Source organism: Mandrillus leucophaeus, unplaced genomic scaffold (genome assembly GCF_000951045.1).
Source record: "Mandrillus leucophaeus isolate KB7577 unplaced genomic scaffold, Mleu.le_1.0 Scaffold194, whole genome shotgun sequence".
NCBI lineage: Eukaryota > Metazoa > Chordata > Mammalia > Primates > Cercopithecidae > Mandrillus > Mandrillus leucophaeus.
The window spans coordinates 885,319-911,589 of NW_012101965.1; the positions used below are offsets into that span (position 1 = coordinate 885,319).

Sequence of the window (26,271 nt, forward strand, 5' to 3'; positions counted from 1 at the left end):
GTCTGCCGTGTGTAGAACACATAGCACATCGAGTACGAATTTTAAATAACGTGTTCGTTTAGGTCTGGGTAATTGATGGCAGAGCATGAACAGATTGAGGGTAAGTGCATTTTATTAGGAAAGCAGGAGGAAAAAACACATTAGTTGTGGAGAAGGGAGCTAACACTAGGGAAACCCCCATCTAGACAGGGCAGGCTGAGGGGAATTAGTGATTCCTCCTTTGATCACTGTGGGAATCTTCTGAAACCTTTCTCTCGTCATTTGCATAGACCTGAGAAGAATTTGCAGTCAAGGGCTGAAAGCAGTCTTCTGCCCAAGACTTCTTAATGATCCCCTTTGCCACTGTGATGTTTTTAGGACATTCCGCACGTTTTGTTTCTCTCTGAATGAAGCATTCACGTTGCCATTGAACACATCTAGTTTGGGGTGCATTCTAAGCCAAATTATACAAGAAGCTATTTGTGGCATTCAGCAGCTGCAGAAAGAAGAGGCTGGTTTTTTTTTTTTTTTTTTTTTTTTTGGTGTTGGGGAGTGTTAAACACAATTCAAGTAAAGCTAGAAAGTTCAGAATGTAGAGTTATCCTGTTGATGAGCCGTTAGAATTGTATTAACAAAGACGACGACGGAGGTTACTGAGGAAAGAAGTGAATTTTATCCTATTTTAACATGGGACATTGTGCCGGAACGAGTTCTCCATAGATGCTCTGGGATTTATTTTGATAATGAATGTAATATATTGTCTGGAGTCTGTGGCCGATTCCTCTTTCCCATGGGGTGCAGTTGGTGAGTATCTCTCTTCAGAAAGCAGTTGTAATAAGATAATTAAATTTGTCTGATTAAAAATGATTGTGCATAAACATTAAGCATGGGAAAGTGCAGGTATTTTAAAACTGCCCTCAGTAGCCTAAATGTGTACTTAATTAAATAAGGTTTGCTAATGAGAATTGATTGTGGCAGCTTTATTTAAACTGTTTTATCACATAATGATGTATATGCATTGCAGCACACAGAGAGATAGGTGTTTCAGATGAGGTGATAAAAGTGGATCCATCTCACTCTTCTGAGGGCTGCTATGCAATATTTAGAGAAGTTTGGAAAAACTACTTGGCATTAGAAGACCCTGTTTATTTTCTCCCTCAGATGTCTTACTTTTCAAGACAGGATCTCGCTCCGTTGCCCAGGCTGGAGTGCGGTGGCACAATCTCGGCTCACTGCAACCTCGGCCTCCCAGGCAGCTGGGATTACAGGCAGGCCTGTGCCACTGTGCTCTGCTAAGTTTTGTATTTTTTTGTAGAGACGGGTTTTCACTATGTTGCCCAGGCTGGGTTCAAGTGATCCACCCACCTTGGCTTTCTAAAGTGCTGTTATTACAGGCATGAGCCTCTTTGCTTGGCCTATTACTTTTCTTTCACTAGTTCAGGAAGACATGGATTGCCTTTGTTGTTGGTCAAATTCTTATAGTGGCCTGGCGTGGTGGCTCATGCCTGTAATCCCAGCACTTTGGGAGGCTGTGGCGGGGAGATCGCTTGAGCCCAGGAGTTGGAGACCAGCATGGGCAGCGTCGGGAGACCCCATAGACGTAATTTGTTCAAAACACACTCACACACACTCTCTCTCTCATACACACACACACACACACACACTCAGTGATTTTTTTTTATCTACCTCACCTTTTTTCTTTAGTAAAAAGCAAACATTGGACCAAATTATGAAATCTCCATACCTGCCTTTACAATGCCAAGCTTCAGTTTTGGCTGCAAGTTGAAAAATATTATTAGGTACACCAGGAAGCCTGCTGATCTTAGTCCTTCCAAATATGATTTTGTTTGCTAAGATATGAAAAATTCCATTGTTACTTTTCTGCTTTCTGTTCCAAGCCTCCATGATGCTGATGAAGAGGAGCTAAGCGTATCATTTTTACAAAGTCAGTGCCACTACCTAGAATTAGCATTATCGTTTCGCTTCCTGGTTGATTTTTTTCTCAGATTCTGTGTGGGCCAAATTATGTGGGATCTGCAATCAATGTACCTCCCTTCCCTTCCAGCTGTGCCCTCATTGTATCGCCCTCTAGTAACAAGCCTGGAGGTACTTCTGTGGCATCAAATCAGAAATCTACCTTGTGACATCCTTGCTTTAGAAATACCAGGTTACTAGAATTTAGAGATACTAAGCAATATGTCTCCATACAATGACTGATGTTTTTGTTCTTGTCCCTTGCTCTTATTTGATGTTTACTTATTAAAAATGGTCTTTTCAATATGAATTTAAAAGAAATCAGTGAACGAATATCAAAAATTGAGATTATAGGAAGGTTTTTATTTACTTAAAAAGTCTTTGACTAACTGACATTAATGGAAGTTCTGTACTAGGTGAATTCTAAATACCATCTTATGTCAGCCTGAGCTTCTTTGCTCTTATGCCTCACCTCCGCCATGATTCCAAAACCCTTGTAGCACTCATGCTTCATAAGAACCTGTGATTTTGCTGTTTGGAGAATTTTGCTGCCGTGTGTTCTGTAGTTTAGGACAATGAAAAAAATGTTTCGAAAACATCCAACACTAATCAAATAAAATATTATCCTCATGTAGATTAACCTTTACCATTACTAGAAAACCAAGTACAGCTGGAGACTTAACTATAGGTCTTGCTGTTGGTTCATCAGCAAACCAAAATGGTCCAATTTGTCTCATTACCATTTTGCATGTGAACCAGCTGTCCTCTTAACAAAAGCAGTTGAGCACACCAGCCGATTAATTGTAGCATTCATCTTAACCATATGTGAAACAATATTAGAAATCACAGGAAACAGAGAAAAGAAAAACTGAACAGCCAGTTAATCTTCAGAACACAAGTTCACAGCGATTGTTCCGTGGCTTACTAAATAATTAACTCTAGTTATCCTTTTTCTCTAAATCTTTATACTTATTGATTATTAATTGGGAAGAAGTTAGGCAGTGATAAATATGATTTGCCTTCAGTCATTTTAGGTTGTATTTTGTATTCTTAGACAGAATGATTTCAGAATCTTCATCAGTCCAAATGAAAACACTTTTTGGATTCCGTTGTGTAAGGCTTTACCTTTTGGTTATAAATTGATGTAGATTTTTTTCTTAGCCCCGTTATTCAGTTAAACACAGCTTCCCCCTTGTTGATTTAGAAATGTTTTGTATAACTCAGGGGTACTTCCTTAATGTGAGCTGGGTTGCAGACACTAGGTTGTTTATGAATATTCACAAATCTTTTTGAAGGTGTGGTGTCAATGTTGTCCGAATTGAGGCTCAAAAGGGCGCAGGGATCATAGAATATGTCTTTCTCTAGGGGAGGAAGACAAGGATATTCGTTTGAGACGTGACCATGAATGAGAGCATGTTATCTTCTGTAAATGACAGCTGGGGGAATCATTTTCATGCACCAGTGTGTCGTTGAGTGTCATGGTGTCCCCTGTAGGTGGCGACCTTCTACTTTATTTTGTCAGTTTATCCTGGTAGTCTTTATTAGGAAGTCTTCCTTTGCTCTCATTTTTTTTCTACATAAAAAATTCCTTTTGAGTATAGATTCTTTGTAGGTTTTACAACACCATCAATCAAGCAAGTTCTTGATATTATCCAATTTTAAAAATATAGGGGAGCTCAGAGTATAAAGCACTTAGCTAATCACAATTCTTTTAAATTAGATCTCTAGGATCATCATATTATACCTTGGCTTTTCATTCCACAATGAGATTTTCTTCCCTGAAGATTTTAGAAGAAAGGTTGCATCAATTTCTTTTTCGAATTTTGATTCATTGTTTGACTTACTGTTATTATAAATGTATGATTATGTTAAGTATAAATAACACAGGAAATAAATTTTAATTTCTAAGTGATTGAAAAGTGTTCTCTTCTCTAAGATGTTCTAGACCCTTTATAGGCATTCAGAAAATGTGTTTTGAATGACTGAATTGGGAAAGACCAAGTGAGTTAACTTTACAGTTGAGTTCATCAATATGTAGCTCTGCTTATATATATTGCTTCTCTCCTGAAATGAGCCTTTATATACCTAATATAGCCTTTGAGAATGAATTAGATGAATCTGTACTACTTGGGTAGATGGATTAGGGCTGTACAACATGTCACAAAGAATAATTGGTTCAAGTATAAGAGGTTACAGTTAATGACATTATTCTCTTTCTGCAAGAAAGACATAGCTCACTTTGGGGGAAGTTATCCTTGAAATAAAGTGACATATTTTTGAAATAAAGAATTACAGTCTGTCAAGGAATGCTTCCTAAGAAAGGTTAACATTTGAATTATAACTGGAAAAATGAATAGAGGTATGCCAAGTGGATAAGTGGAGGATCAAGCATCCCAGGCAGATTAATAGCATGTGCAAAGGCATAGGGGTAGAAGGAGTGTGGATAGTGGGATCCTTCACCTCCCTGGCCCTTATCGAAGGCAGCAAGTAGCACGTTGAATTGAAAACTGGGCCACAAGATGGGGTATCAATACAGATGCTGGGTGGCCCTGTGATCACTGCAGGTCACTTATTTGTAAAATTGGTTTAAATGTTCCTTATGACTTTCTTCTGCTTTAACTTTCTAGGGGCCTATGAAATCTCCCTTTTTTGATTTGCCTGTGCTATTTCCATACTCACCAATAATTCCAACATCAGCACCCATCCCTTTCACAAAGCTGTCCCATGCTAGCCTGACCTCATTTCTAGCGTCTCAGGACAGTCTCTGGATGATCCCAGCCATGCACTAGAGAGACTTTGCAGCCTTCCATTCCCGCAGGCATGGCTGAACTCTGAATGCTGTGTCAGCAGGGCTCCCTTTGTGTTTTGGACTTTTGATTTGGGTTTCTTTTTTTTCGTAGCATGTTTTCTGTCTGCCTTGCCTTTCGTTTGTTCAACATTTGTCACATGAATACTGTGGCTTGACTAAACTAGTCACAGTGATAGCAGACGTTTTGAAATTGACCGAGCCAATGGCAGCAATGATATTGGATTAAATTATTAACTAGGATCCACAACAGAAGCCTTTAGCTTCAGCACATGCAGAGTAAAGGGTGTTTCCTAGCATCAAAATTAACTGGCAAAGTGGATGCCAGATCAAGTTTCTTCTAAAGAATTGATACATTATCATCTCCTAAGGTTCCCCTTTCTGTCCCCAACCACTCCCCCGACCCCATAATTGATGAAGAGAGAGATTTCCATTTGTCTTTTTTTCAGTATGTCGTATGTTTCATCATTAAAGATTAATTCAGAAATGGAAGAAAGAAAAGATCATTATACCCATGAGATTCTAGAATATTGATGATTTTTAACGTGCTTTTGTGAAATAACATTCGTGGGACACTTAAAATAACTCTTCATGAGTATCTGTTATCAGATTCATGTTTTCATTCTGTGGACAGTATCTCTGCATTACCTTTTAAATGTGTGTGTGTGTCTGTTTACCTCATTATGTAACTGTAAAAATTGAGAGCATAAGGGTAAGATCACACCCAGAGTCTATTCTGGTTTTTCCACTTATCTGTAAAAGACTTTATAGCTAGTTTATCCAAAACTAGCATCACATCCAGGATCATGTTGTGATGTTCTTTAAATCTCTTATAGTCTGGCACATTTCTATTATTATTAGCAGTAGTAGTGTTAATTATTTGATACGTTATTGGAGAGGCCAGATCAGCATAATGTCCCAGTTTAAGACTGATTGCTTTTTCTTTTTCTTCTAGCTCTTTTATTTCTGTAACATGATAGAATTTAACTTGTCAGAAAAAACTTTGATTTACCATAGGTGATGTTTATACTTGCTATTTCATCACATCAGTGGACATAAAACATCAGTTGCCCACCATTCGTGTTTGCTGGATTAGGTGCCTGGCTGGTCCTTCTGCTGTGTGGCTGCTCTCATATTCCTCTTACATGGCAGCTCTTCAGCAGGGAGTTAAAACTGACAAAGAAAGATAGAAGGCTCAAATACCTAAGATTTAGACTGCTAGGAAATGAACAGTAATAATCTGTAAGAAAAATGCCTGATGCAAAAAAATTAGAGATTGATTCTTAAGGCACAAGTGACCAATTCGTCTTTTGGTTTGTTTCTAGTCAAAATAAATGCCCAGCAGCAGGAACTTTATGAGTCCACTCCATTTGGCTCGATTAATCTTAAGTAGTTTTTTTAATCTGCCATATCAAATACTTAAAGTTATTTTTAATATTACAAAGTATAATTGTATTAACTTTTACTTTATTTTACTATAGATTTTTGAAAATTCCTTTAATAATGTCAACTTTTGAAGAATAAATCTTTATTACTAACCAGTGATTTTTCTTCCAGCTACTCCTATCAAACTCTTACTATTCTATGACCTTAGATAAGTTTTTTAAATTGTACTTTAAGATTTCCAGATTAACCAAATATAAGATGCCCACTTGGTTAAATGTCAGAGAAACAATGAATTATATTTTAGCATAAGTATATCCCATTCAATATTTGGGACATTGTATATTTAAAAATTATTTTTTATCTATCTGAAATTCAACTTTATTTGGACATCATATATTTTATTTGGCGGCCCTATGTTTAAAAGTTGCTGTTTTATTTACACATTTATTGACTGTATTAATTTACCTTCCTATGTTATTAGTTTGCTTTGCAGCTTCACTAATTCAATAATAATTGTTTGAATTCAAAATTGTTATTTTGCTAGACAAGAATTACAGACTTTACATAATTGCTCTCAAGTGAAAGTATTCATAAAAACATGAAACATAAGAGTTAACGTTATAGGAAGACTTTGTTCCTTAATATTAACAGGATAGGCCTAAATTATCTTTATCTATTGGTAAAACATTATGAATGTGTATTAAGTAGATGATGATGTTAATTTTTAGAAATGTATAAAATCCCTTACTAGTCTGTACATTTTATTTTATTGGCCCAGAAGGCTTGGGTTGTGCTTTCTGCTGTGATGTTTTCCAATGTTTCAATGAGTCTGAAAAGCATAAGAATGAATGGATGTGTCTATAGATTTAAAAATTGTTTTTGAAGTATTTTAACCATGCATAAAGATGAGTACATCTAAATTACCTTGGTCATATACAGTCTTCTATGCTAGATGTTAAACTTGATTTTTAAAAATATCCTAAAATGAATTAACAATCAGTAAAGGCACCATTTATAGATAAGTTTGCTTTGAAAAATTTTCTATTTGAAGAGCTAAATTCCTTTGAGAAGCATTTCAAACGATCCTTTAATACACAGCCCTGAGCAGAACTCTATTATGCCTGATTTTTATTTCCCCTTTCTCCTCTTCAGCTTGGAAGAAAATAACGATCTTTATTGATTGTATATTTCATTTTCTTTCTTTTTTTTTTTTTTTTTTTTTTTTTTTTTTTTTTTTTTTTTTTTTTTTTTTTGAGATGGAGTCTAGCTCTGTCACCCAGGCTGGTGCAGTGGCGCTATCTCAGCTCACTGCAACCTCCACCTCCCGGGTTCAAGTGATTCTCCTGCCTCAGCCTCTGAGTAGCACCACCGCACCTGGCTAATTTTTTGTATTTTTAGTAGAGACGAGGTTTCACCCTGTTAGCCAGGATGGTCTTGATCTCTTGACCTCGTGATCCACCTGCCTTGGCCTCCCAAAGTGCTGGGATTACATGTATGAGCCACCATGCCCAGCCCCTATTTCATTTTCAGTTGCTCAAAGATTCAAATTTTATCTAATTCAAAGTGCGTAATGTGATATAAACATGGCTCATTTCTGCATAAATTGTTGTGTACAATATTTGAAAATGACCCTTTTTAGTCAATATTGTTTAACAGTGTTTGTGAAAAAGTTTCTGGATTCCAAATAAAGACTTTCAGTGCGCTGACTGCATTTTATACACTAAGGAGGGCCTGTGGGTTTGTGTAAATAGGGGTGGGGGTGGGGATGGGCAATGCTGTGTCTGTGAGTTCTAGAAGCTGTAGACAGCTCTGCTCTTAAGAGGCTTTTAGGTTTAGACATATAATCTTTGGCCTTCACAAAAATAATGAGGGTGTACTTTAAGATCGTACTAAAGATAAAAGCATGAGTGGTAACAGAGTCATTTATTTAAATGGACAAGGTTTAATTTTTTGAACTTTATACTTTAGGTTTATTTGGTTCCTGAAGCATTTTACAGACAGTGAAACACAGGCTGATAAAACCAAGTTTTTCTAGAGAAAGAAAGTTATTCTGAGCTGAGAGTGAATTCTGACCTCTTCACCTTTTGTGTGGATTGTGCCACCATTTTCTCTCTCTGCCTCTGGTCAAGCCTATTCAAACCTACTTGCCATTTGACACCAGGGTTCTAGTTAAAGTGCACCATTGGCCCTACAGGTTCCCCTCTGATCCTCCATCAGGGACACCCTTGCCCACCACCTGCCACTCACCCACGGTGGCAAGCAAGACCCTGCGGGCCTGCCCTGCCTCTCTCCATCTTCCCCACCATCTTTCCCCACAGGACTGTCCTGTGATCTTTCACCAAAGTGTCAGCGTATCTCCCCATGTCCCAGGACTGGGCTTTACCCAAGAGTCTCTTCTCTGTACTCTAATGGCGGGTGATCCTTTGAATGAGGTGGGTGTGTGTTATCACTTTACCTAAGAACTTCACAGTCACCTCTCTCTCACTGGACTTAATCTTTATGTCATCATTTTTATCTGTGTGGGTGTGTCTTTTCCTCTAGACTGTGAACTTCCAAAGGTCAATGATCATGTTTGATTAATTTTTAACCTGGACACCTAACACAAGGCAGCAAATATGTTCTCTCTTTCTCTCTCTCTCTCTTTTTCTTTTAAGAGACAAGGTCTCATTCTGTCACCCAGGCTGCAGTGCAGTGGTGTGATCATAGCTCACTGCAACCTCAAACTTCTGGGCTTAAACAGTCTTCCTGCCTCAGCTTCCTGAGTAGCTAGGACTACAGACATGACACCATACCGGGCTAATATTTTTATATTTTTCTGGGGATAGGGTCTCTCTGTGTTGCCTAGGTTGGTACTGAACACCTGGCCTCAAGCAGTCCTCCTTCCTCAGCCTCCCAAAGCTCTGGGATTACAGGTGTGAGCCATCATCACATCTAGCCTCGGTTTTTTTCTTTTTTAACTGGGGATTAAATTTACCTGTCGGGTTCATGGGAAGGAAAAAAAAAAAAAAGATAGTCCTAATAGAAGTAAAAGTAGTTCCTGAGAAACAGTTTAGGGGGAAAAGCAGATTGTCTCAAATTAGATACGTTGAACTTGCGATAATGTGAAATCTGAGTAGAGGTTAGCAAACCGGACTGAGGGCAGACAAATGAAAGAAAATAGAAATGAAGGTTGAGCAGGATGTTTAAAGGCGGTAGCTTAAGCCATAGGCCAGCCGTCTTTTTCTCTTAAAGGTTCAGATAGTAAATATTTTCCGTTTTGAGAGCCGTACAGTCTTAGTTGTAGCTGCTCAGCCCTGCTGTTACAACCCCAGAGCAGCCTTAGGCAATGTTTAAGCAAATCTTTGAACAAATAGGTGTGGTGGGATTCCATTGCTTTATTATTGGACATTGAAATTTGAATTTCATGTACTTTTCACATTATGAAAAATTCTTCTCTTACTTTAAAAAAAATCATTTAATGGCTGGATTTGGCCAAAGGATCATAATTTGCTGACCTCTGCTCTATACTAACAAAATCATTCAAGTTTCAAGGGGAAATAAGTATAGGACAAAGGCTTATGGACTAGATCTTTGAAGCTTGGTTAGAGTTCGTTGGAATTCAGAGAAGGAGCCATCACATGTGGGAGAGGAACTAGTGTGTTGCAGTGTCAGTGAAGAGGATCAAGAGCTGGGTGGTTGGAGGTGTATGATTAAGAAGATCATTAGGAAGGTGAGGAGAAAGAAAAACACCATTAGTAGGAATCAGAAATTCACCGACGACCACTGAGAATTTTTTAAAAACTGAAATAAAATCTTAGACAATAGAAAAGTTAATATGTGGATATAAATTGGAAGCAGGGGGTATATAGCAATTACTCGAGGAGCTGGCAGTTTAAGTCAGAGACAAGTAGAAAGACAGCTGTGGGGTCTGCCACGCTGATTTCCTTGCATGAAAGCATGGCCCTTTATTAAGCAGAAGGCTGCTAAGCTATCTCTTGAGATTTTATTCATTGATTTAACATACACTTACGTATGTTTACATACCAGGTACTGTTCTAAGGAGTTTATCAATAATAACTCTTAGTTCTCATCATGACCTGGTGATATAAACACTGTTGTTATCCCATTTTACAGATGAGCAAACCAAGGGATGGAGAGGTGACTCTTCTAGTAAGTGGCTGGTAACCTGGGTAGGATGGTTCCAGAGGGGGACTGCTTTTCGCTATTATGCATTGGTGTCAAGTTTTTCATGTCTAGTTCATTAGAACATTTCTTTTTCTTTTTTTGCCCTGTGCAATGGGCCTTGCCTGTAATCCAAACACTTTGGGAGGCTGAGGTGGGAGGATTGCTTGAGGCCAGGAGTTTGACTACAGCCTGGGCAACATAGTACCCTATCTTTACAAAAACTTTTTTTTTTTTTTTGCCACTGTCATATACGGCTGAAGTTGGCATCAGAAGTACCATGGATTTATATCTTTTCTGTTGCACATATAAATTGTACAATTAAAAAATACACTTCCAGAAGAATACAGCTCTTCCATCAACCACAGCATCGAGGCATGCAAATTATATGATGAAAACGTTTCCCTGTGCTCATGCTCATATGAAGGATGTAAAGTAAGAGCTGGCAATTGATTGGGGAAACTTTCTAATTAATAAGCACTTTGAAAATACAACTTAATATAGAACACAAGAAATGTGACAGTTTATTTGGTTTATTTCCTGAAAATCTGGATTTTATGGTGTTACATGGCAGTGTGGAATAATGCACAGAGGATGAGACATCCTAGGATGCTGGGATGGAAGCCTGCATTCTCCCCCTAGGTTTACCACTTCCTTGTGTGTAACCAAGTACAGTTAGCTCTCCATATCCATGAGTTCTACTTCCACGGATTCAAGCAACCATGGAGCAAAAATATTTGGAGAAAAAACCACAATAAAAGTAATGCAGCAATAAAAAAAGTACATATTTTTAAACCAATACAGTATAACAACTACTTGCATAGCATTTACATTGTATTAGGTACTATAAGTAACATAGAGATGATTTAAAGTATATAGGAAGATGTGCATAGGTTGCATGCAAATACTATTATATCAGGGACTGGAGCATCCAAGGATTTTTGTATCCAAGGGGCATCCTGGAATGGATACAGAGGAACAACTGCAGCCACTTTATATCACATTTAATATTGAGTAAGAAAGGAAATTATTCCATGCAAGATTCTTCCTACAGTTCATTTTCTGAGAGGAAAGAGCACTTCTCTGGTCCAGGGAGATGGAAATGTGTCTCACAGCCTGAGGAGTCTCTGTCTGTCTTTAAAATGAGAGCCAGTGAGATTCATTATACAGAGTTTTGTTTTCTTGCCATTGCCTCCTTCAAGGTTTTGCTCAAATCTCACCTTTTCATGAGGACCACCCTGACTCCTACGATACTGCAGCCTGGCCACCCTCAAACCCCCCCTTTTATGTTGCTCAACTTTTTTATTTTGTCTATTGCGCTCGTCTCCTAATATACCATAAAATTGTAGTTTAGTGTCTAATAATTTAAGCTCCATGAGGGCAGGGATCTCACCTGTTTTGTCCAATGACGTATCCCAACTAAATGAAAGAGTAGTTAGCATCGGTGCCCAGTATTTATCTTTCTGAGGAATGAATCTATATTCAGATGCCATTGTTGAACACATGGAAAGCTACATGCTATGGAGGATTGAGCACAATCAGCGTTTCTCAAGAGAACAATTTCTCTTTTCACTGGACATTTGCATGGTGACACTTAACCTCAAACACTTGTGGATTGTGCATATGAGTGTTTTTGCCCACAGCTCTCCTTGTGTCTAATGCAATGAGCAGAGCGAGGTCACTCTGCAGATAAATTTGTTTTCCAAAGGGGAACTTTGCCCGCTAATTTAAGGCAGCCACATAATCTGACTTACAGGCTCAGTCGTTTCTCATTTGCCATCTGGCAATTTAATTACTTTAAAATAAAGCTATATATAGAATGAAAGAACACAAGTTGGAAATCTGATAATATGTGTGATAAGATGGTAATGTTTCTATTTGTTTTTTGTTTTGTTGTTGAAAAAATAAAGCGCATAGAAAGACTCGAGAAGGAATCATTTCAAAGCTTTCCCTAGACAGAGCCCCTTACATAAATTTTATTCTTTGACTAAGAGCCTTTGTTATAAACTAAATGTTTTGAATTAGTGGATTATTACATTTTTCCATTGAGTTATAAGTCTGGCCCAAAGCTATGAAATAAGAGGTTGTCAAAATTGTTTCAAAAGTGTTTGGCCATGAAGTGGAACGGGGCTGAGATGTGAGGAAGCTTCTTTTCCTTTTTCCCTTTTCATAGTATTTCCTGATCTATATTCTTTTTTTCTCCTATCCCTTTACCCCTGGAATATGTTTTTCCAGTGCCTTCTTATACTCTGTTTCTGATTTCTCCATCTCTGCTTGTGCTTCCCTAGTCCTCTGTGGTTAATTGCAAATGGGCAAAAGAACCAGCACTCTGGATGGTATATTCAAGTTAAAGAGTAACTCAGGTAATGTTTGTTTGAGACGACTGTGAGGGAAGGGTGATTATGGAATTCTGAAAACCAGGAGCTTAGGTGACAATTACATTTAAAATAAAGATTAAAGTGATCAGGGTACTTTATCTAATTTCTCGTTTGTAGTGGGAAAGTTGTGTTTTTTTGGTGGTTTCTTTTTTTTTCCTTGATTGTTGTGGCAGCTAGATGCAAATAACATCACGCTTTGGAACACACAATGCTGATTCTCAATCACTGGCAAAGAAGGGTGAGAAGACAGGGCATCCTAATTTGCACAAAAATGCAACCAAGTCATCATTTGCAGCTCCTTGGAGATTCCATTCTAAAGTTTTACTGCTTGTACAAGTTCCTTTGGTATGGGAGGCAGAGCCTGGGGCGTGGTTGTGAAACAATAGTTTGGCTTTTTTACCCCCTAAATCAGTTCAAATCTCATATACCCTGAATTAACTGGAATTGCTCTCAGACTTGGCAGCTCCTGTAAAAGATCTGGATGTTCATAGTGGCTTAGTGAAATGGGGAACACATTTGTTTCATCTTGACTTCCATAGAGGAGAATCTGCACTATTTTTGTGGGCTCAGAGAGGGGGAGCTTCTGATCTGTTGGAGAGAAAACTGAATGAATGGGCACTGAGGCAGAAAGCCTGATGTGGCTGTCATGCAAATAAGAACCGTGATTGGCTTTCCCTTTCTTTCTGCGCACGATGTCACTGGCTGCTCTCAGCCTTAAAGATTAGGTTTCAGTAGGAGTTTTTCAGGTTCAAGGACTGTTAATGGTTTGTAACTGCCTGACAATAAGCTCAACCTCAAAGTTACATCAGCCTGGGCAGATGTCTAAGGATATGAGACCAGGGGAAGAAAAGTTAGAATCTGGAGCAGGACGAAGCTTGCCACCTGCCTCATGGGCTGAGCTTTTAATGTGATTTACATTTCTAAGCTCTATGTAGGTGCCCTGGAAATGGTGGTCTTCATTAATGCAAAGATTAAGTCTTTAATTAAACTTTTTAAGAAGAAAAGTAAGTAGTTCCTTTTCTCTCTACTACCTATTATGTGCGTATGTTTCTGTATGTGCGTATGTCCCTGTGTGCCCGTGTGTGTGTGTGTGCGCGTGTGTGTGTGTGTCCATGTGTGTGTTTTAGGTCCTTCGTTCCTTTGTGTGATTAAATTAAGAGTGTGAAACAGCATAGTCGGCATGAGTTAAACTCTATACCAGGTTGTTTAAATACCTCAGACTTTTGTAACTCTAGGACAGTATTATGTGATCTTAGCATGTCTTATTTATTTATGATTGGGGTTTTAAGTGAATTTACTTCTTTTGTGCTTTTCAAAAGAAGTCCTTTGAAGAGGGGGAAAAATTATTGTACTTAATTTATGTTTCCCTTAATATCCAGTGTATGATTTTTTGATTCTTTGGCTAAATATGCAGCTGAGGTAAGGGAGCCTCTGTGTAATGTATGACATGTTTCTGGTGGAGATAATCCCCTAAAACTCCCTGGCACTCTTTGTTGTGTATTTAAGAGCTCGAGCAAGCACAAACCGTCTAGACTGATCAGTGATTGTTGTAAGGTACAGAGCTTTTGTGGTGTGGCTTTATTGTGTGCTTACCATTGACTTACATTTCTTTAATCTAGTTGCTTCTTCATTCTCTTGAAAATGATAATTTTTATAACTAGCTGGCTTTGTTTTTACATAGTTGTTGTTTTATTTTAGTTTAGTTTAGTTTTTGGACCAGTGATTTAAACTGGATAAATGTACATGGGTAGGGGCATTGATAAAAGGGGCTTTGGAGAAAGCTACGAAGAGCAGCACGGTGTGCTGATTTTCTGCAGCTTCTTGCCGAAGGCTGCTTTGGATGGACAGATTAAAAGTGCCTCTGGCGAGAGTGAGGAACACCAGCGAAAGAGACTTTCTCATAGGAGCCAGTTGGTAGCTGTGCAGTGGGGCTGATGGTGCGACTGATGGTGCAGACACGAATGCCATTACTTGGATTTGATTTGTAATTGGCACATAGGAAAAGTTTTCATTTTCCATAGTCTGTACTCTGAAGTATGGTAACTCAATCTTTAAAATAAATGGACATCAGCATAAAACACTGATGAACTCTGGCTACACTTGGGGGGAACATATGGTGAGTTTGGCCCAGTGCTAGATTATTCTGAAACACAAATGAGGGTTAAGTGAGGTCTTTGTGGATTTTATGTATTAAGATTGATAGTTGTATGCACCGTGCAAAACATTTGCTCAACAAGAGTTTATGTGAAATACTAGGTGCTGAATGCACATACTGCTTTTGTCAAACACTAAGCAGAAAACGCACTGGACATTTCTGTTTTTAACCTGATACCTAATTCTCAATGTTTACTTTCTCATTTAGCAACTTATGGAGAAGGTGGGATCCTTTTGAAAATGAGTTATCCTGTTCAGATTCATACGATTGTAAAATTTAGTAGCTGTAGAAAAGATGGTATGTGAGATGAGTGCTAACCTGTGGCCCAGGTTTACAAGAGACAATGACGGTTGGAAGTTTGGGGCCTCATTAGAATAATTTTTACTGTTCCTGCCACAACCGTGTTTTACCTGAGTTATTTCATGAGCTAAGTACTTTATGTATATTGGTTCATTTGATCTTTAAAGTAGCGCTAATAACTGTGCTATAGAGTATGTTTAGTTAATTTTAGATATCTTCAAATGGATTTAATAGTTTATGCATGTGTTCTCACGTTATTTGAGAATTCATTTTATGGTCTAGTTTCCAGGTACATGTTATGCTGGGGACATGGATACCCAGTGTAAACTCTATAGCATAGATCAGAGTCAGGAAGACTTGCTCCTCACTCACGATTCAAGTATCTGCTGGCTTTACAAGCGTTACACTTGCTACCTCAAGCAAATGCCTCAGCACAAGGACTTTCTCCAATACCTTTCCAGTCTCTCTTATGCCTGGGTTACATAGCAGACATATAGAAAGTATTAAAACATTGTTGATGAATTTGTTTTGGTGCTGTCGGCCTCATTTTGGGCTCCACTGATGCCCCAACTTAGCTTGTGTTGTCAGGAAAAATGAACTAGAGACGTCTCAAGCCTCCGGGATTTAAAGAAAAATTATTATAGAGATTTATCTTAGTCTCAGGATTTTACCTGTTATTTTATCCTCTAATGTCTCGGTCTCTTCTGTGCTGGGAAAATTTAGTTGAATTGGATTGAGTTGGGAAGAGTCAATTGCATTGTAATTTAAAAAATTTTTAATATAAAAGCATTTCGTGAAAGCAGGAAATGCAGAGGGAATTTCGTAACACAAATGGATCTCCACATCTATTAGCTATGTCATTTACATGTAAATTGAATGTTTATGCTTAATTTTTAAAAAATGTAATTGAGTTTATAACAGTGATGCTCTGTAAATAATGCTGTAGAGAGGGAATATTTCTTATAAACCTCCTGGTAGGAAATTCATTTCTGTCAGGATAGTCTAACATTTACTGTTGCAATGGCATTATAGAGTTGAGTAACTGATATTTGTTGTGTGTGTGGGAGGGGGTTAAGTAGGAATTGGAAGTCTCTATCGATTCTGTCCATTGTTTTCAAACATTGAAGTAAAGGGAGGACCTGAAATGCTGGGAGGCAGTTAACTGAGCAAATGATTCTATGAAGACATTGTTTGGAGGGTGGACACTTTCAGCTTTTCCTTTATAAATAAAACACTGTGGGCAAGACCCCTGGAATCTACGATTAAATCTAATTTGGAATTTGCTCCATTGCTCCCTTGCCGGCCCTTACCCGTGGATGTGTTAGGCATGGAAACACATCATGATGTAATGAATTTGTAGCTAATGAAGCCTAAGTTGACACATGAATGTATTCTATCTTTTTTTCTATAGCGGTTTCCAACCTAGATGAGGAGAGCCGATGGACAGTCCACTACAGCGCCCCATGGCACCAGCAGGAGAATGTGTTCCTTCCCACCACAAGACCCCCCTGCGTTGAGGACCTGCACCGCCAAGCCAAGCTCAATCTCAAATCAGTATTGAGGGGTAAGATGGCATCATCTGTGAGCTTATTTTCTTGGTTATTGGGTCCTGAGAGTATAAACTTGATATCTATCTATAAAACCAGATCTACTTTTATTGAATGTGTAGTAGGCTGTGTCTTTATATGATGTCATAAATACAACCTAATACATGCTGATATGGTTTGGCTGTGTCCCTACCCAAATCTCATCTTGAATTGTAGCTCCCGTAATTCTCATGTGTTGTAGGAGAGACCCAGTGGGAGGTAATTGAATCATGGGGGCAGTTTCCCCCATACTGTTCTCGTGGTAGTGAATAAGTCTCATTAAATCTGATGGTTTTATAAGTGGACACCCCTTTTGCTTGGTTGTCAATGCTCTTGTTTGCCACCATATAAGACATGCCTTTCACCTTCTGCCATGATTGTGCGGCCTCCCCAGCCCATGTGGAACTGTGAGTCCACTAAACCTCTTTTTCTTTATAAATTATCCAGTCTTGGGTGTATCTTTTTCAGCACTGTGAAAATGGGATAATACACATGCCTAAGATGTTCTGGTCTCTGCAGAAACTTGCCTATTTGCAGATATGCAAATCTATTTCCAGGAGCCCACACCTTCTCAGAAACACTTTAGCATGTTTAAACCATCAGTGTTAATTTGATCCAAATAAACCGCTGCTGACATGGGCAGTTTTGCCACTGTCTTTTTAAAACCATTGTAAGTATTCAAACCAATTTGTTTTTTTGAACACATTTGTTTGTTCTGTTTAGTTCAAGCCGGCTGGAAGAAGGACCTATATATAGACTTTGAAGATGTGCTAAATGGTTTGATTTATCAGAACTGTGTAGCACCCAACTGGGCTCTCTGAGCCTAGGTTCTGCCAGCAGATGAGCAAAGTATACTTGGTCAAGTAGAAAATATAGGAAGAATGTATTCCTATATCTAGTTTAAAATTCTCATTTTTACTTGAATTTATTGTGGTTTGTTTTTCTTATTGAGATGAAGTCTCACTCTGTCACCCAGGCTGGAGTGCAGTGGCGTGATCTTGGCTCACTGTAACCTCCACCTCCCAGATTCAAGCAATTCTCCTGCCTCAGTCTTCTGAGTAGCTGGGATTACAAGAGTGCATCACCACACCTGGCTAATTTTTGTATTTTTAGTAGAGATGGGGTTTCACCACATTGCCCAGGCTGGTCTCAAACTCCTGACCTCTTGTGATCCACCCACCTCAGCCTCCCAACATGCTAGGATTACAGGCTTGAGCCACTACACCTGGCCCAATTTATTGTTGAAGTTAAAAAGTAAATGTGTGGCAAGGAGGGCAGCCTAAAGGTGACAAAGAAGGAAAGTAGTTCTTCAAAGAAGAAGGAGTGACTTGTAAAATTCAGAGAGTCTTTCTTAGTACAACAAACCAAACTTCTTATTCTACCAGATACTGCTCCCACCAGACTTCTCCTACCATGCAGTATTTGGGACATTAGTATACCAAAGAAGTATTTGTTATTTATCTGAAATTTAGTTTTACTGGGGCTCTGTATTTTATCCTATTGTGGAAGACTTGACTTTGGGAGAAATTCTGTCATTGATTCAAGAAAAATCTAGATAAATAATTTTATCTTGTCTACCAGTCACTTATGAAGTGGTTCATTCTTTAATGTACCACCACTACGATGACTGATAACATTTATTAAACACTTACCTATAATGCCAGGTACTGTTCTAGGTCCACTAAATGTATTACCTCATTTAATTTTCCCAGTGATCCTACTGCTTACTGTTACTATGCCCAGATGGAAAAACAGAAGCACAACGATTAGAAACTTGCCCAAGATCTCCAAGTTAATTAGCAGTAGGACCAGGATTTAAACTTGGACAGTCTGAGGCTGTGCAGCTCATATTCTTAACTGCTACACTGTACTGCCTTTAACAATGTCTGAGGCTGTGGAGCTCATATTCTTAACTGCTACACTATACTGCCTTTAACAATGATTTATTTATTGGGAATCTGTTATTCTGGCAGAATTGCAGAGTACAAAGGCAGGGTCCTAGCTCTCAAAGAATTTATGCCTGCATCTCTTGTGCAAATCACAATGTGGAAAATACTGAGGAGACAAACCAAAAATTACTGTATGGGAATTAAAGAGAGCAGATAATTTCTGCTTGGAGAGAGAAAGAATAGCTATCCATAGGTTCACCAAAGATTTGGTGTTCTGAACAGAACTGTGCAGACATTTCAGATCATGGCTCTATTTTTTGTTCCTTTCATCTTTTGTAATGCTTAGATTATCTAATGTATCTTCCAGTATCTTGTATCTCATAGCTTTGCTATTGGACTATTTAGAAATGAGAGCATTGTTGGTTTTTCTTTTTATTTAGCCTGAGTAACCTCTATCTTTAGTGACTTCAATCTTAAATGAGAAGAATGGCATTTGTTTGGTTCGTTTGTAAATGGCCTTGGAGTTGTGCTTTGAGCTTTGTTGCTGTCATAATATTGGTCCCTTAATGTACCTAAATCCAACCAGAGTTTTTTCTAGATCCCTTTAGTTTCTGGTGATTCATCTTTAGTAAATTGTGACCAGGAACTTCTCTACTTATAGCTCACCTTCCTCCACCAAATAACTAATGAGAATGTTAAATGGCGCCGTTCCCAGGACAAATCCCTGAGGCAGTGCCTGGTTAGTATTTCTCTGCCCAGCTCCTAAGCAACAGAGCACTACATGGTCTGGCTTGTAGAAAACACTTTCGTGAAGGTATGTGTGAGTTTGAATATTCAGGCTCAACTGTTTTTGATCACTCTCCAGGAAACTGTGCTTCACTCCCTATTTCATGTATTTTCAAGTTCCAGATCAGGACTTCACTTCTCTCCCCTTGAAAAACTGAACATCTGTTTATAGGCATTTCTGCTTTTCTTTTTGAATATGCAGTACATCTATATGAAATATCATATATCCCCACTGGTTTTGCCTAAACTTGAATTTGATTTTGAAAAGATAAATGCTTTCATAATTGCTTTAATGCTCTAAAATGGTTCATCAAAGGGATTTACTATTAATAAAATTAATAACTTTGGAAAATTCCTGGAGCGCAACCTTTAAAGTCTGGATTTTAAAACTTCGTAAGAGATTTTAGATAAATTATAGACTTATGAACAGTGGTTGGGAAGGATGAAATGAGAAAGATTATCTGAGTTCTTTTGTTCTCAGTTATTTACTTTTAACCACACGTACAGAACTTCATGGACCTCTTCCCCTGTATCATCTTAGCAACCTGAAATAAACACAACATGAGCACAAGGTATTAATTACCTCATTTCAGTGAGGATTAAAAAATCAGTCCCTGAATATGTGGCACTATTAAGATTTGATGTTATATAAATTATCAGTCTAAGTTCATTCACCCTCAGCATTCTCTACTTAAAAATATAGAGGCTGGGCGCGGTGGCTCAAGCCTGTAATCCCAGCACTTTGGGAGGCCAAGACGGGCGGATCACGAGGTCAGGAGTTCGAGACCATCCTGGCTAACACGGTGAAACCCCGTCTCTACTAAAAAATACAAAAAACTAGCCGGGCGAGGTGGTGGGCGCCTGTAGTCCCAGCTACTCGGGAGGCTGAGGCAGGAGAATGGCGTAAAAACCCAGGAGGCGGAGCTTGCAATGAGCTGAGATCCGGCCACTGCACTCCAGCCTGGGCGACACAGCAAGACTCCGTCTCAAAAAAAAAAAAAAAAAAAAAATAGAAAGGTAGCTAATTATTCACAATGAGTAATCAATTTTGTTTCTTCTTCTATTCTTACTGTGTCCATAATTTTAAGAAAAGAATGCCATTCTTTAATATTAAACAGGTTATTGCTTTTTCATCGCCATTAAATGCTTATTGTATGAATTAGTCTGTCAGTTTTTATGGGGAGCTAGTCTACTCTTGGGAACCATAAAGTGTGAAAGGAAATGACACAGCAAGTATCAATAAATGAATAATGAAATGTAAACATATGCTTTTTAAAATAATGCATAAATCCTTAGTAGTTAACAGATTAACTGAAGAAGCCACAGAATTACTGGAAAATGTTTGGTGAAAAAACTGAGTTTGACTTAGTACATAAAAGCGGGTAATAGACGTAAGTTAATCAATATTGAGCATCTGTTCGGTTCTATGCCAGGACTGTTTAAATGAACGGATGAAAGTTCCTGGGTCCTCAACTTTAAAGAGCCAGGCCTGCTGTCTTGGCAGCAGCTTGTAGCAGAGCTTGAGGTTTGCTGCTGCAAGCTTACTGTCTTACAGTAGTAAACAGACAGTAGTGTGATGGAGGTGTGCCTGAGGTACATTGTGCACACAGGGAGAGAGGGCTCAGTCAAAGAAGAAAGAAAAGCCCTGGGAGGTCCCCTGACTCCCCCACTCCCTCCTGCTCCCATCCTCACATGAGAGAGGAGATAGTCTTTCAAGATGTGTAAAATGGCATGTGAAGCAGGCTCTTGTCCATGTATAGTTTCGCTCTACTCTGATCTGAATATAGCAGATACCTTTTATATTTACAGTTGGAGAGTCTCTGGAGACTTTGATAAAATGTGATGGTCACAGGCTTAGATTAAATGTCTTGGTTTTGTTTGTTGATTTGTTTTGTTACTAGAGATTTAGGTAATGGTTCACTGCTAATGAAGATACAAACATGTACAGGTTGAACATCCCTAATCTGAAAATTAGAAATCTGAAATGCTCCCAAATCCAAAACTTTTTGAGCACTGACATGATGCTCAAAGGAAGTACTCATATGAGCATTTTGGGTTTTGGGATTAGGGATTCTCAATCAGTAGTTATAATGCAAATATTCAAAAATCAGAAAAAATCCAAACTCTGAAACATTTCTGGTCCTAAGCATTTCGGATAAGAGATACTCAACATTTACCCAGATTTAAAAATGGCATTTTAATATTTGGTTCAATAGACACCTGGCTAGCAACAAAAAATAAATTTTTGAAGATGGATCCCATTATCTGTGAAGAATTCACTCAGCTTCTCACTGAGTTTCCAGAAGAAGTCTACCTTTTTTACATCCAGCATTGTTTGAATCCTTCATGAACTTCATTGGAGATAGCTGTGATGATAAGTAACCTAAAGCTAGCTAAACATTTATCTGCATAGTTTTTAGCTTTATGGAAAGGGCTACAACTAAGTGGAAAAGAAATCAAGAGATAGGAGTAAGCTGAATGAGACCTTCAGATTTTGCTTTTTTGTCACCTGTAGACCTCATTTGACAACTATGAGCATATTAAAGGCTGAAATAAAGACATGTCACTTTTAAGGCTCCATCCCCCAAAAGCCCAACTTGGGAGGGAGATAAACATAATTTCTCACAGTGTGTTTAACAGGCACTTTAGTTACTGTCTCTGTGTATGCTCCTGCCTGAATTAGTTCACAGAGCAGCTGTTGTTGGCATCAGAAATGTTCTCTAGTCATAGCTCTTCCCTGAAGAAATGCATTTTAGCAGGTCAGCGTGCTCTATGGCTCTAGAATTAAAAGTGTGAGCACAAGGAGGAGTGTTGAATCTGGCCTATGTCATTCAAAGTCAGAGGGCTATATTTATTATACCTGAAAGGATAGGAGTTGAGAATTTATGACACAATGTGAAAAAATAACTACTTACACCAAGTGATTAAAAACAATTGTGCACACATCGACCTGTTTAACATTAAAGAATTATTTACTGGCCAGGCGCAGTGGCTCATGCCTGTAATCACAGCACTTTGGGAGGCCACGGCAGGAGGATCACGAGGTCAGGAGATCGAGACCATCCTGGCCAACACGGTGAAACCCATCTCTACTAAAAATACAAAAATTAGCCAGGTGTGGTGGCACATGCCTGTAGTTCCAGCCTACTCAGGACGCTGAGGCAGGAAAATTGCTTGAACCTGGGAAACAGAGGCTGCAGTGGGCCAAGATCGTGCCACTGCACTCCAGCCTGGTGACAAAGTGAGACTCTGTCTCAAAAAAAAAAAAAAAAAAAAAAGAATGATTTACCTTTCCTAAAATTACGAACTAGATTTCCAAGTTGTTCCAGCCAGATTTCTCTACAGTTACCGACAGCAGACTTTGAGGGTCTGCATCCACCCTTAGTTGTCATGAAGCCTCCTTGCTCCCTTTTGGTGTAGACAAGTATGTTTGTCTTGGGAGAGATTGTGGGCCTCCTCTGGATTTGATGAGGTTGCTTGTCTGTCTTATTTATCTGCCTAGAGCACATGCGTCCCTGAGATATCGCAGATACCCCTTGTCTTTCGCTATCGGTTCTCCACTTGAAGGTCCTGTGGCGCTTTCCCAGGACTGTCTAGGAGGTGCCTTTGCAGGAACGGCCTGTGGACGTTGACTGAGAGCTGTCCCTGACGGCATGATGCATCTGCTCACTACCTCAGACAGGCCCAAGATGGACATCTGCTTTGCCCACCTGGTGGTAACCACATTGAATTCTTCATCTTTTTTTTCTGTAACTTTTTAAAAAATATGACATATAACACAGAGAGGTACATAAAAACGTGTACGGCTTAAGAAATAGAGTGAACACATATATAACCATTACTTAGGTCAAAATGTGACCTAAACTTCAGAAGCTTCCTATTCCTGCTTGCTTGCCTTTCTTTTTTTCTTTTCCTTTTTTTTTTTTTTTTTTTTGAGACAGGCTCTTGCTCTGTTGCCCAGGCTGGAGTGCAGTGGTATGATCATGGCTCACTGCAGCCTTGACTTCCTGGACCCAATCCATCCTCCCACTTCAGCCCCCTGAGTAGCTGGGACTACAGACATACACCACCGTGCCCAGCTAGTTTTTATATTTTTTGTAGAGATGGGGTTTTGCCATGTTGCCTAGTCTGGTTTTACACTCCTGGGCTCAAGCCGTCCTCCTGCCTCAGCCTCCCAAAGTGCTGGCATTACAGGCGTGAGCCTCCACACCCAGCCATGTTCCTGCTTTCTAACAGGAGAAGTCCAGGTGTCATGTGAAGTACTTGAGTCACATCTAAATTCCAGTCCTGACTCTGTTACATACTAGGCATAGGTTATTTGAGTTTAATATTATTTGTTTCTTGAACATTTTGATCTTGTTTTCTCATCTATAAAGACCATAATATCTGTTTACATGGGAATGAAATGAACATATTCATGTAAAGTATTCATATCTCAATGTACCTGCCCCTCAATGTGGAAGTTACAGGTGTCTGTGGAGGGAGGGGTACATTTTAATTGAAGTGGAATGGAACACAGATACAATTTTATAAATCTCAAATGGCCTTATGATTTAGTTGGGGCTTTCTCTCCTACCTGTTGTGCTCCAGAGAATATACTGTGGGGAGGAGGGATAAAGGAACAGAACAAGGAACACTTCTGATGACAGTGACAGACGCTTAATACTCAGGTTCATTTCATCCACAAGAGCAAGATGCCTTTGCCCACTCACCATCAACCTCTGAAAGACCCCTAGAATGCTGGAGCTGGAAGGAGCCTCCCAGTCCTCTGGTCAGTCCCCCTTTCCATTTTGTAGATAAGCAAAGCAAGACCCAGAGAAGTTAAGGGTTCCTGATGCTCACACATGCTGGCCTATTCTGATCTCAGACCTCAAGAGCACTGAAGCAACCTGTCCCTTTGATGCCCTTTCAGCTGCCCTCCACTTTATGGAAGTTCACAGGGACAAAGCTCACCCTGGGAAAATCATGGCCAAAGATGGATTTGGTTTCTTTAGCCAGTTAATTTAGAAATGCAGATTGGCTCTTTGTTGCCTAAAGGTGGTGACTTCATGGTTGATCCTGAAGTCTCCTCACTCACCCCCGATTTCATTAAAATTCAAATAAGTCTAAGAGAAATAAAGGAAGCATCACATGACATGTTTGATTAATATCTATAACCATTCTTTCATCTTAATGGCGTTTGGTGCTTATTTTTAGGGTTATAATTGGTCATTAGTAACTCAATAGACTTAAAAAATAGGCACAGGTTACAAGGGAAGGAAAGATAAACATTTGAAATCAATAAATACACTAGTGGTTTAGCACCTGCAGCTGAGTTTACAATTTGCCTAGTTTACTACTTCCCAAAGAATACTTTAGTAAAATTGATGTACAAAAGGCAAAGGTCAGATGTCTCTGGCTAAGGTATTTTAATTTTTTTTTTTTTTTTTTTAAGACAGAGTCTTGCTCTGTTGCCCGGGCTGAAGTGCAGTGGTGTGATCTTGGCTCACTGCAACCTCCACCTCCTGGGTTCAAGTGATTCTTGTGCATCAGCCTCCCAAGTAGCTGGGACTACAGGTGTGCACCACCATGCCCAGCTAATTTTTGTATTTTTAGTAGAGACGGGATTTTGCCATGTTGGCTAGGCTGGTCACTAACTCCTGACCTTAGGTGATCTGCCTGCCTCAGCCTCCCAAAGTGCTGGGATTACAGAAGTGAGCCATCATGCCCAGCCACGTAAGATTCAAGCAAGAAATTTTTCATTACTTATATTCATTTATACAGTTTTAAATCATTTTCTAGTTGAAACAAATATTGGTATAGAATTGGAGGGCAGGAGGAGTGCTATATTATTCTGAAAAAGTCACTGAACAGGGGAAGGAAGTATAATTGTCTCTTATTTCGGAAAACCGCAGTATCACTGACGTCTTGTCATTAACAATTCCAGAAGATGAGATGGGAGACCAGAATTCTGGTTGCAGTGTTGTCAGCGGCAAGCTGCAGGATGTTGGGAGTCGTATCCCATCTTTGTACTTGGCTTCCTCCTCTGAAAAACAATTTATCTCTATGTTCCCTGCTAAGCTCTAAAATTCTGATTGGCTTCTCAGTACTTAACTGTTTGAGGGTAATATGTGTGAAGTTAACTGACACAAAGATATTACTGACGGCTGAGCCTAAGTCCTGACAAACTGGAATGTGTCATCTTAAGTCTGTGTGGACGGAAAAATTGTCTTAAGTGCATACTGCAAGTGAGGCACTGGGCTGGATGTTATAGTGCAATCAAAGATGAATGACATTAGTGCTTTCCTCCAGAGGCTGAAAGCTAGCCAGAGATAAGATGTATGTATGACTAGCTTGTGTACAAGTTTCAGAGTGGTGGTATTATTAAGCCTCACCTCTGGGTGTTATCTTTAAAACAAACTTGGTCAGCCTGTCCTAGTTAAAAATTCTTTACCGGCTCCCCATTATTAACAGAATATAACCTAAGCTCTTAGCATCTGGAAACCTTCCTGAACTCAAGCCTGTTTGTCTCATCTCATCTGTGGAATCACCTTTACTCCCCAGACATCTCTACTCCCCCATTCAGGGTTTTTACTTTGTGCCTTCACGTGTAATGATAAAGTCCTTCAGTTGGAATGCTAGCTTGTCTTGTTCTTCTTTCTACCCACTGCATGTCCCAAGCCATACCTTTTCCCTTCTGAACCACAACCTCTCACACCTGGCCAACTCCTGTTTCCCCTTTGAGAGTCATCCTTGGGTGCTAGAGTCCCCCACAACCTCTCCTGGATTCCCCTGGGCAGCCCCAGAAAGCCTTTTTCTACCTTGTCATGGAAGCTTACACTCCACCATTCCACTGCTTATGATACACTATGTAATTGTGTTTGCACGTTTA

General features: G+C 39.2%; 1 protein-coding gene across 2 annotated transcripts in view; it reads left to right on the forward strand.

Moving 5' to 3' along the window:
• The window catches only part of NHSL1 (NHS-like 1), a 159,526-nt gene that overhangs the window by 69,573 nt on the left and 63,682 nt on the right, over nt 1-26,271 (forward strand). Inside the window, exons 1-2 of one of the 2 annotated variants that reach the window (XM_011978415.1) lie at nt 13,429-13,688; nt 16,551-16,703. In XM_011978415.1, the coding sequence (XP_011833805.1) occupies nt 13,631-13,688; nt 16,551-16,703 (211 nt within the window). In that variant the 5' untranslated portion in view covers nt 13,429-13,630. Of the gene's footprint in view, nt 1-13,428; nt 13,689-16,550; nt 16,704-26,271 lie in introns of those variants that run through there. The other variant, XM_011978414.1, reaches the window with a different exon arrangement.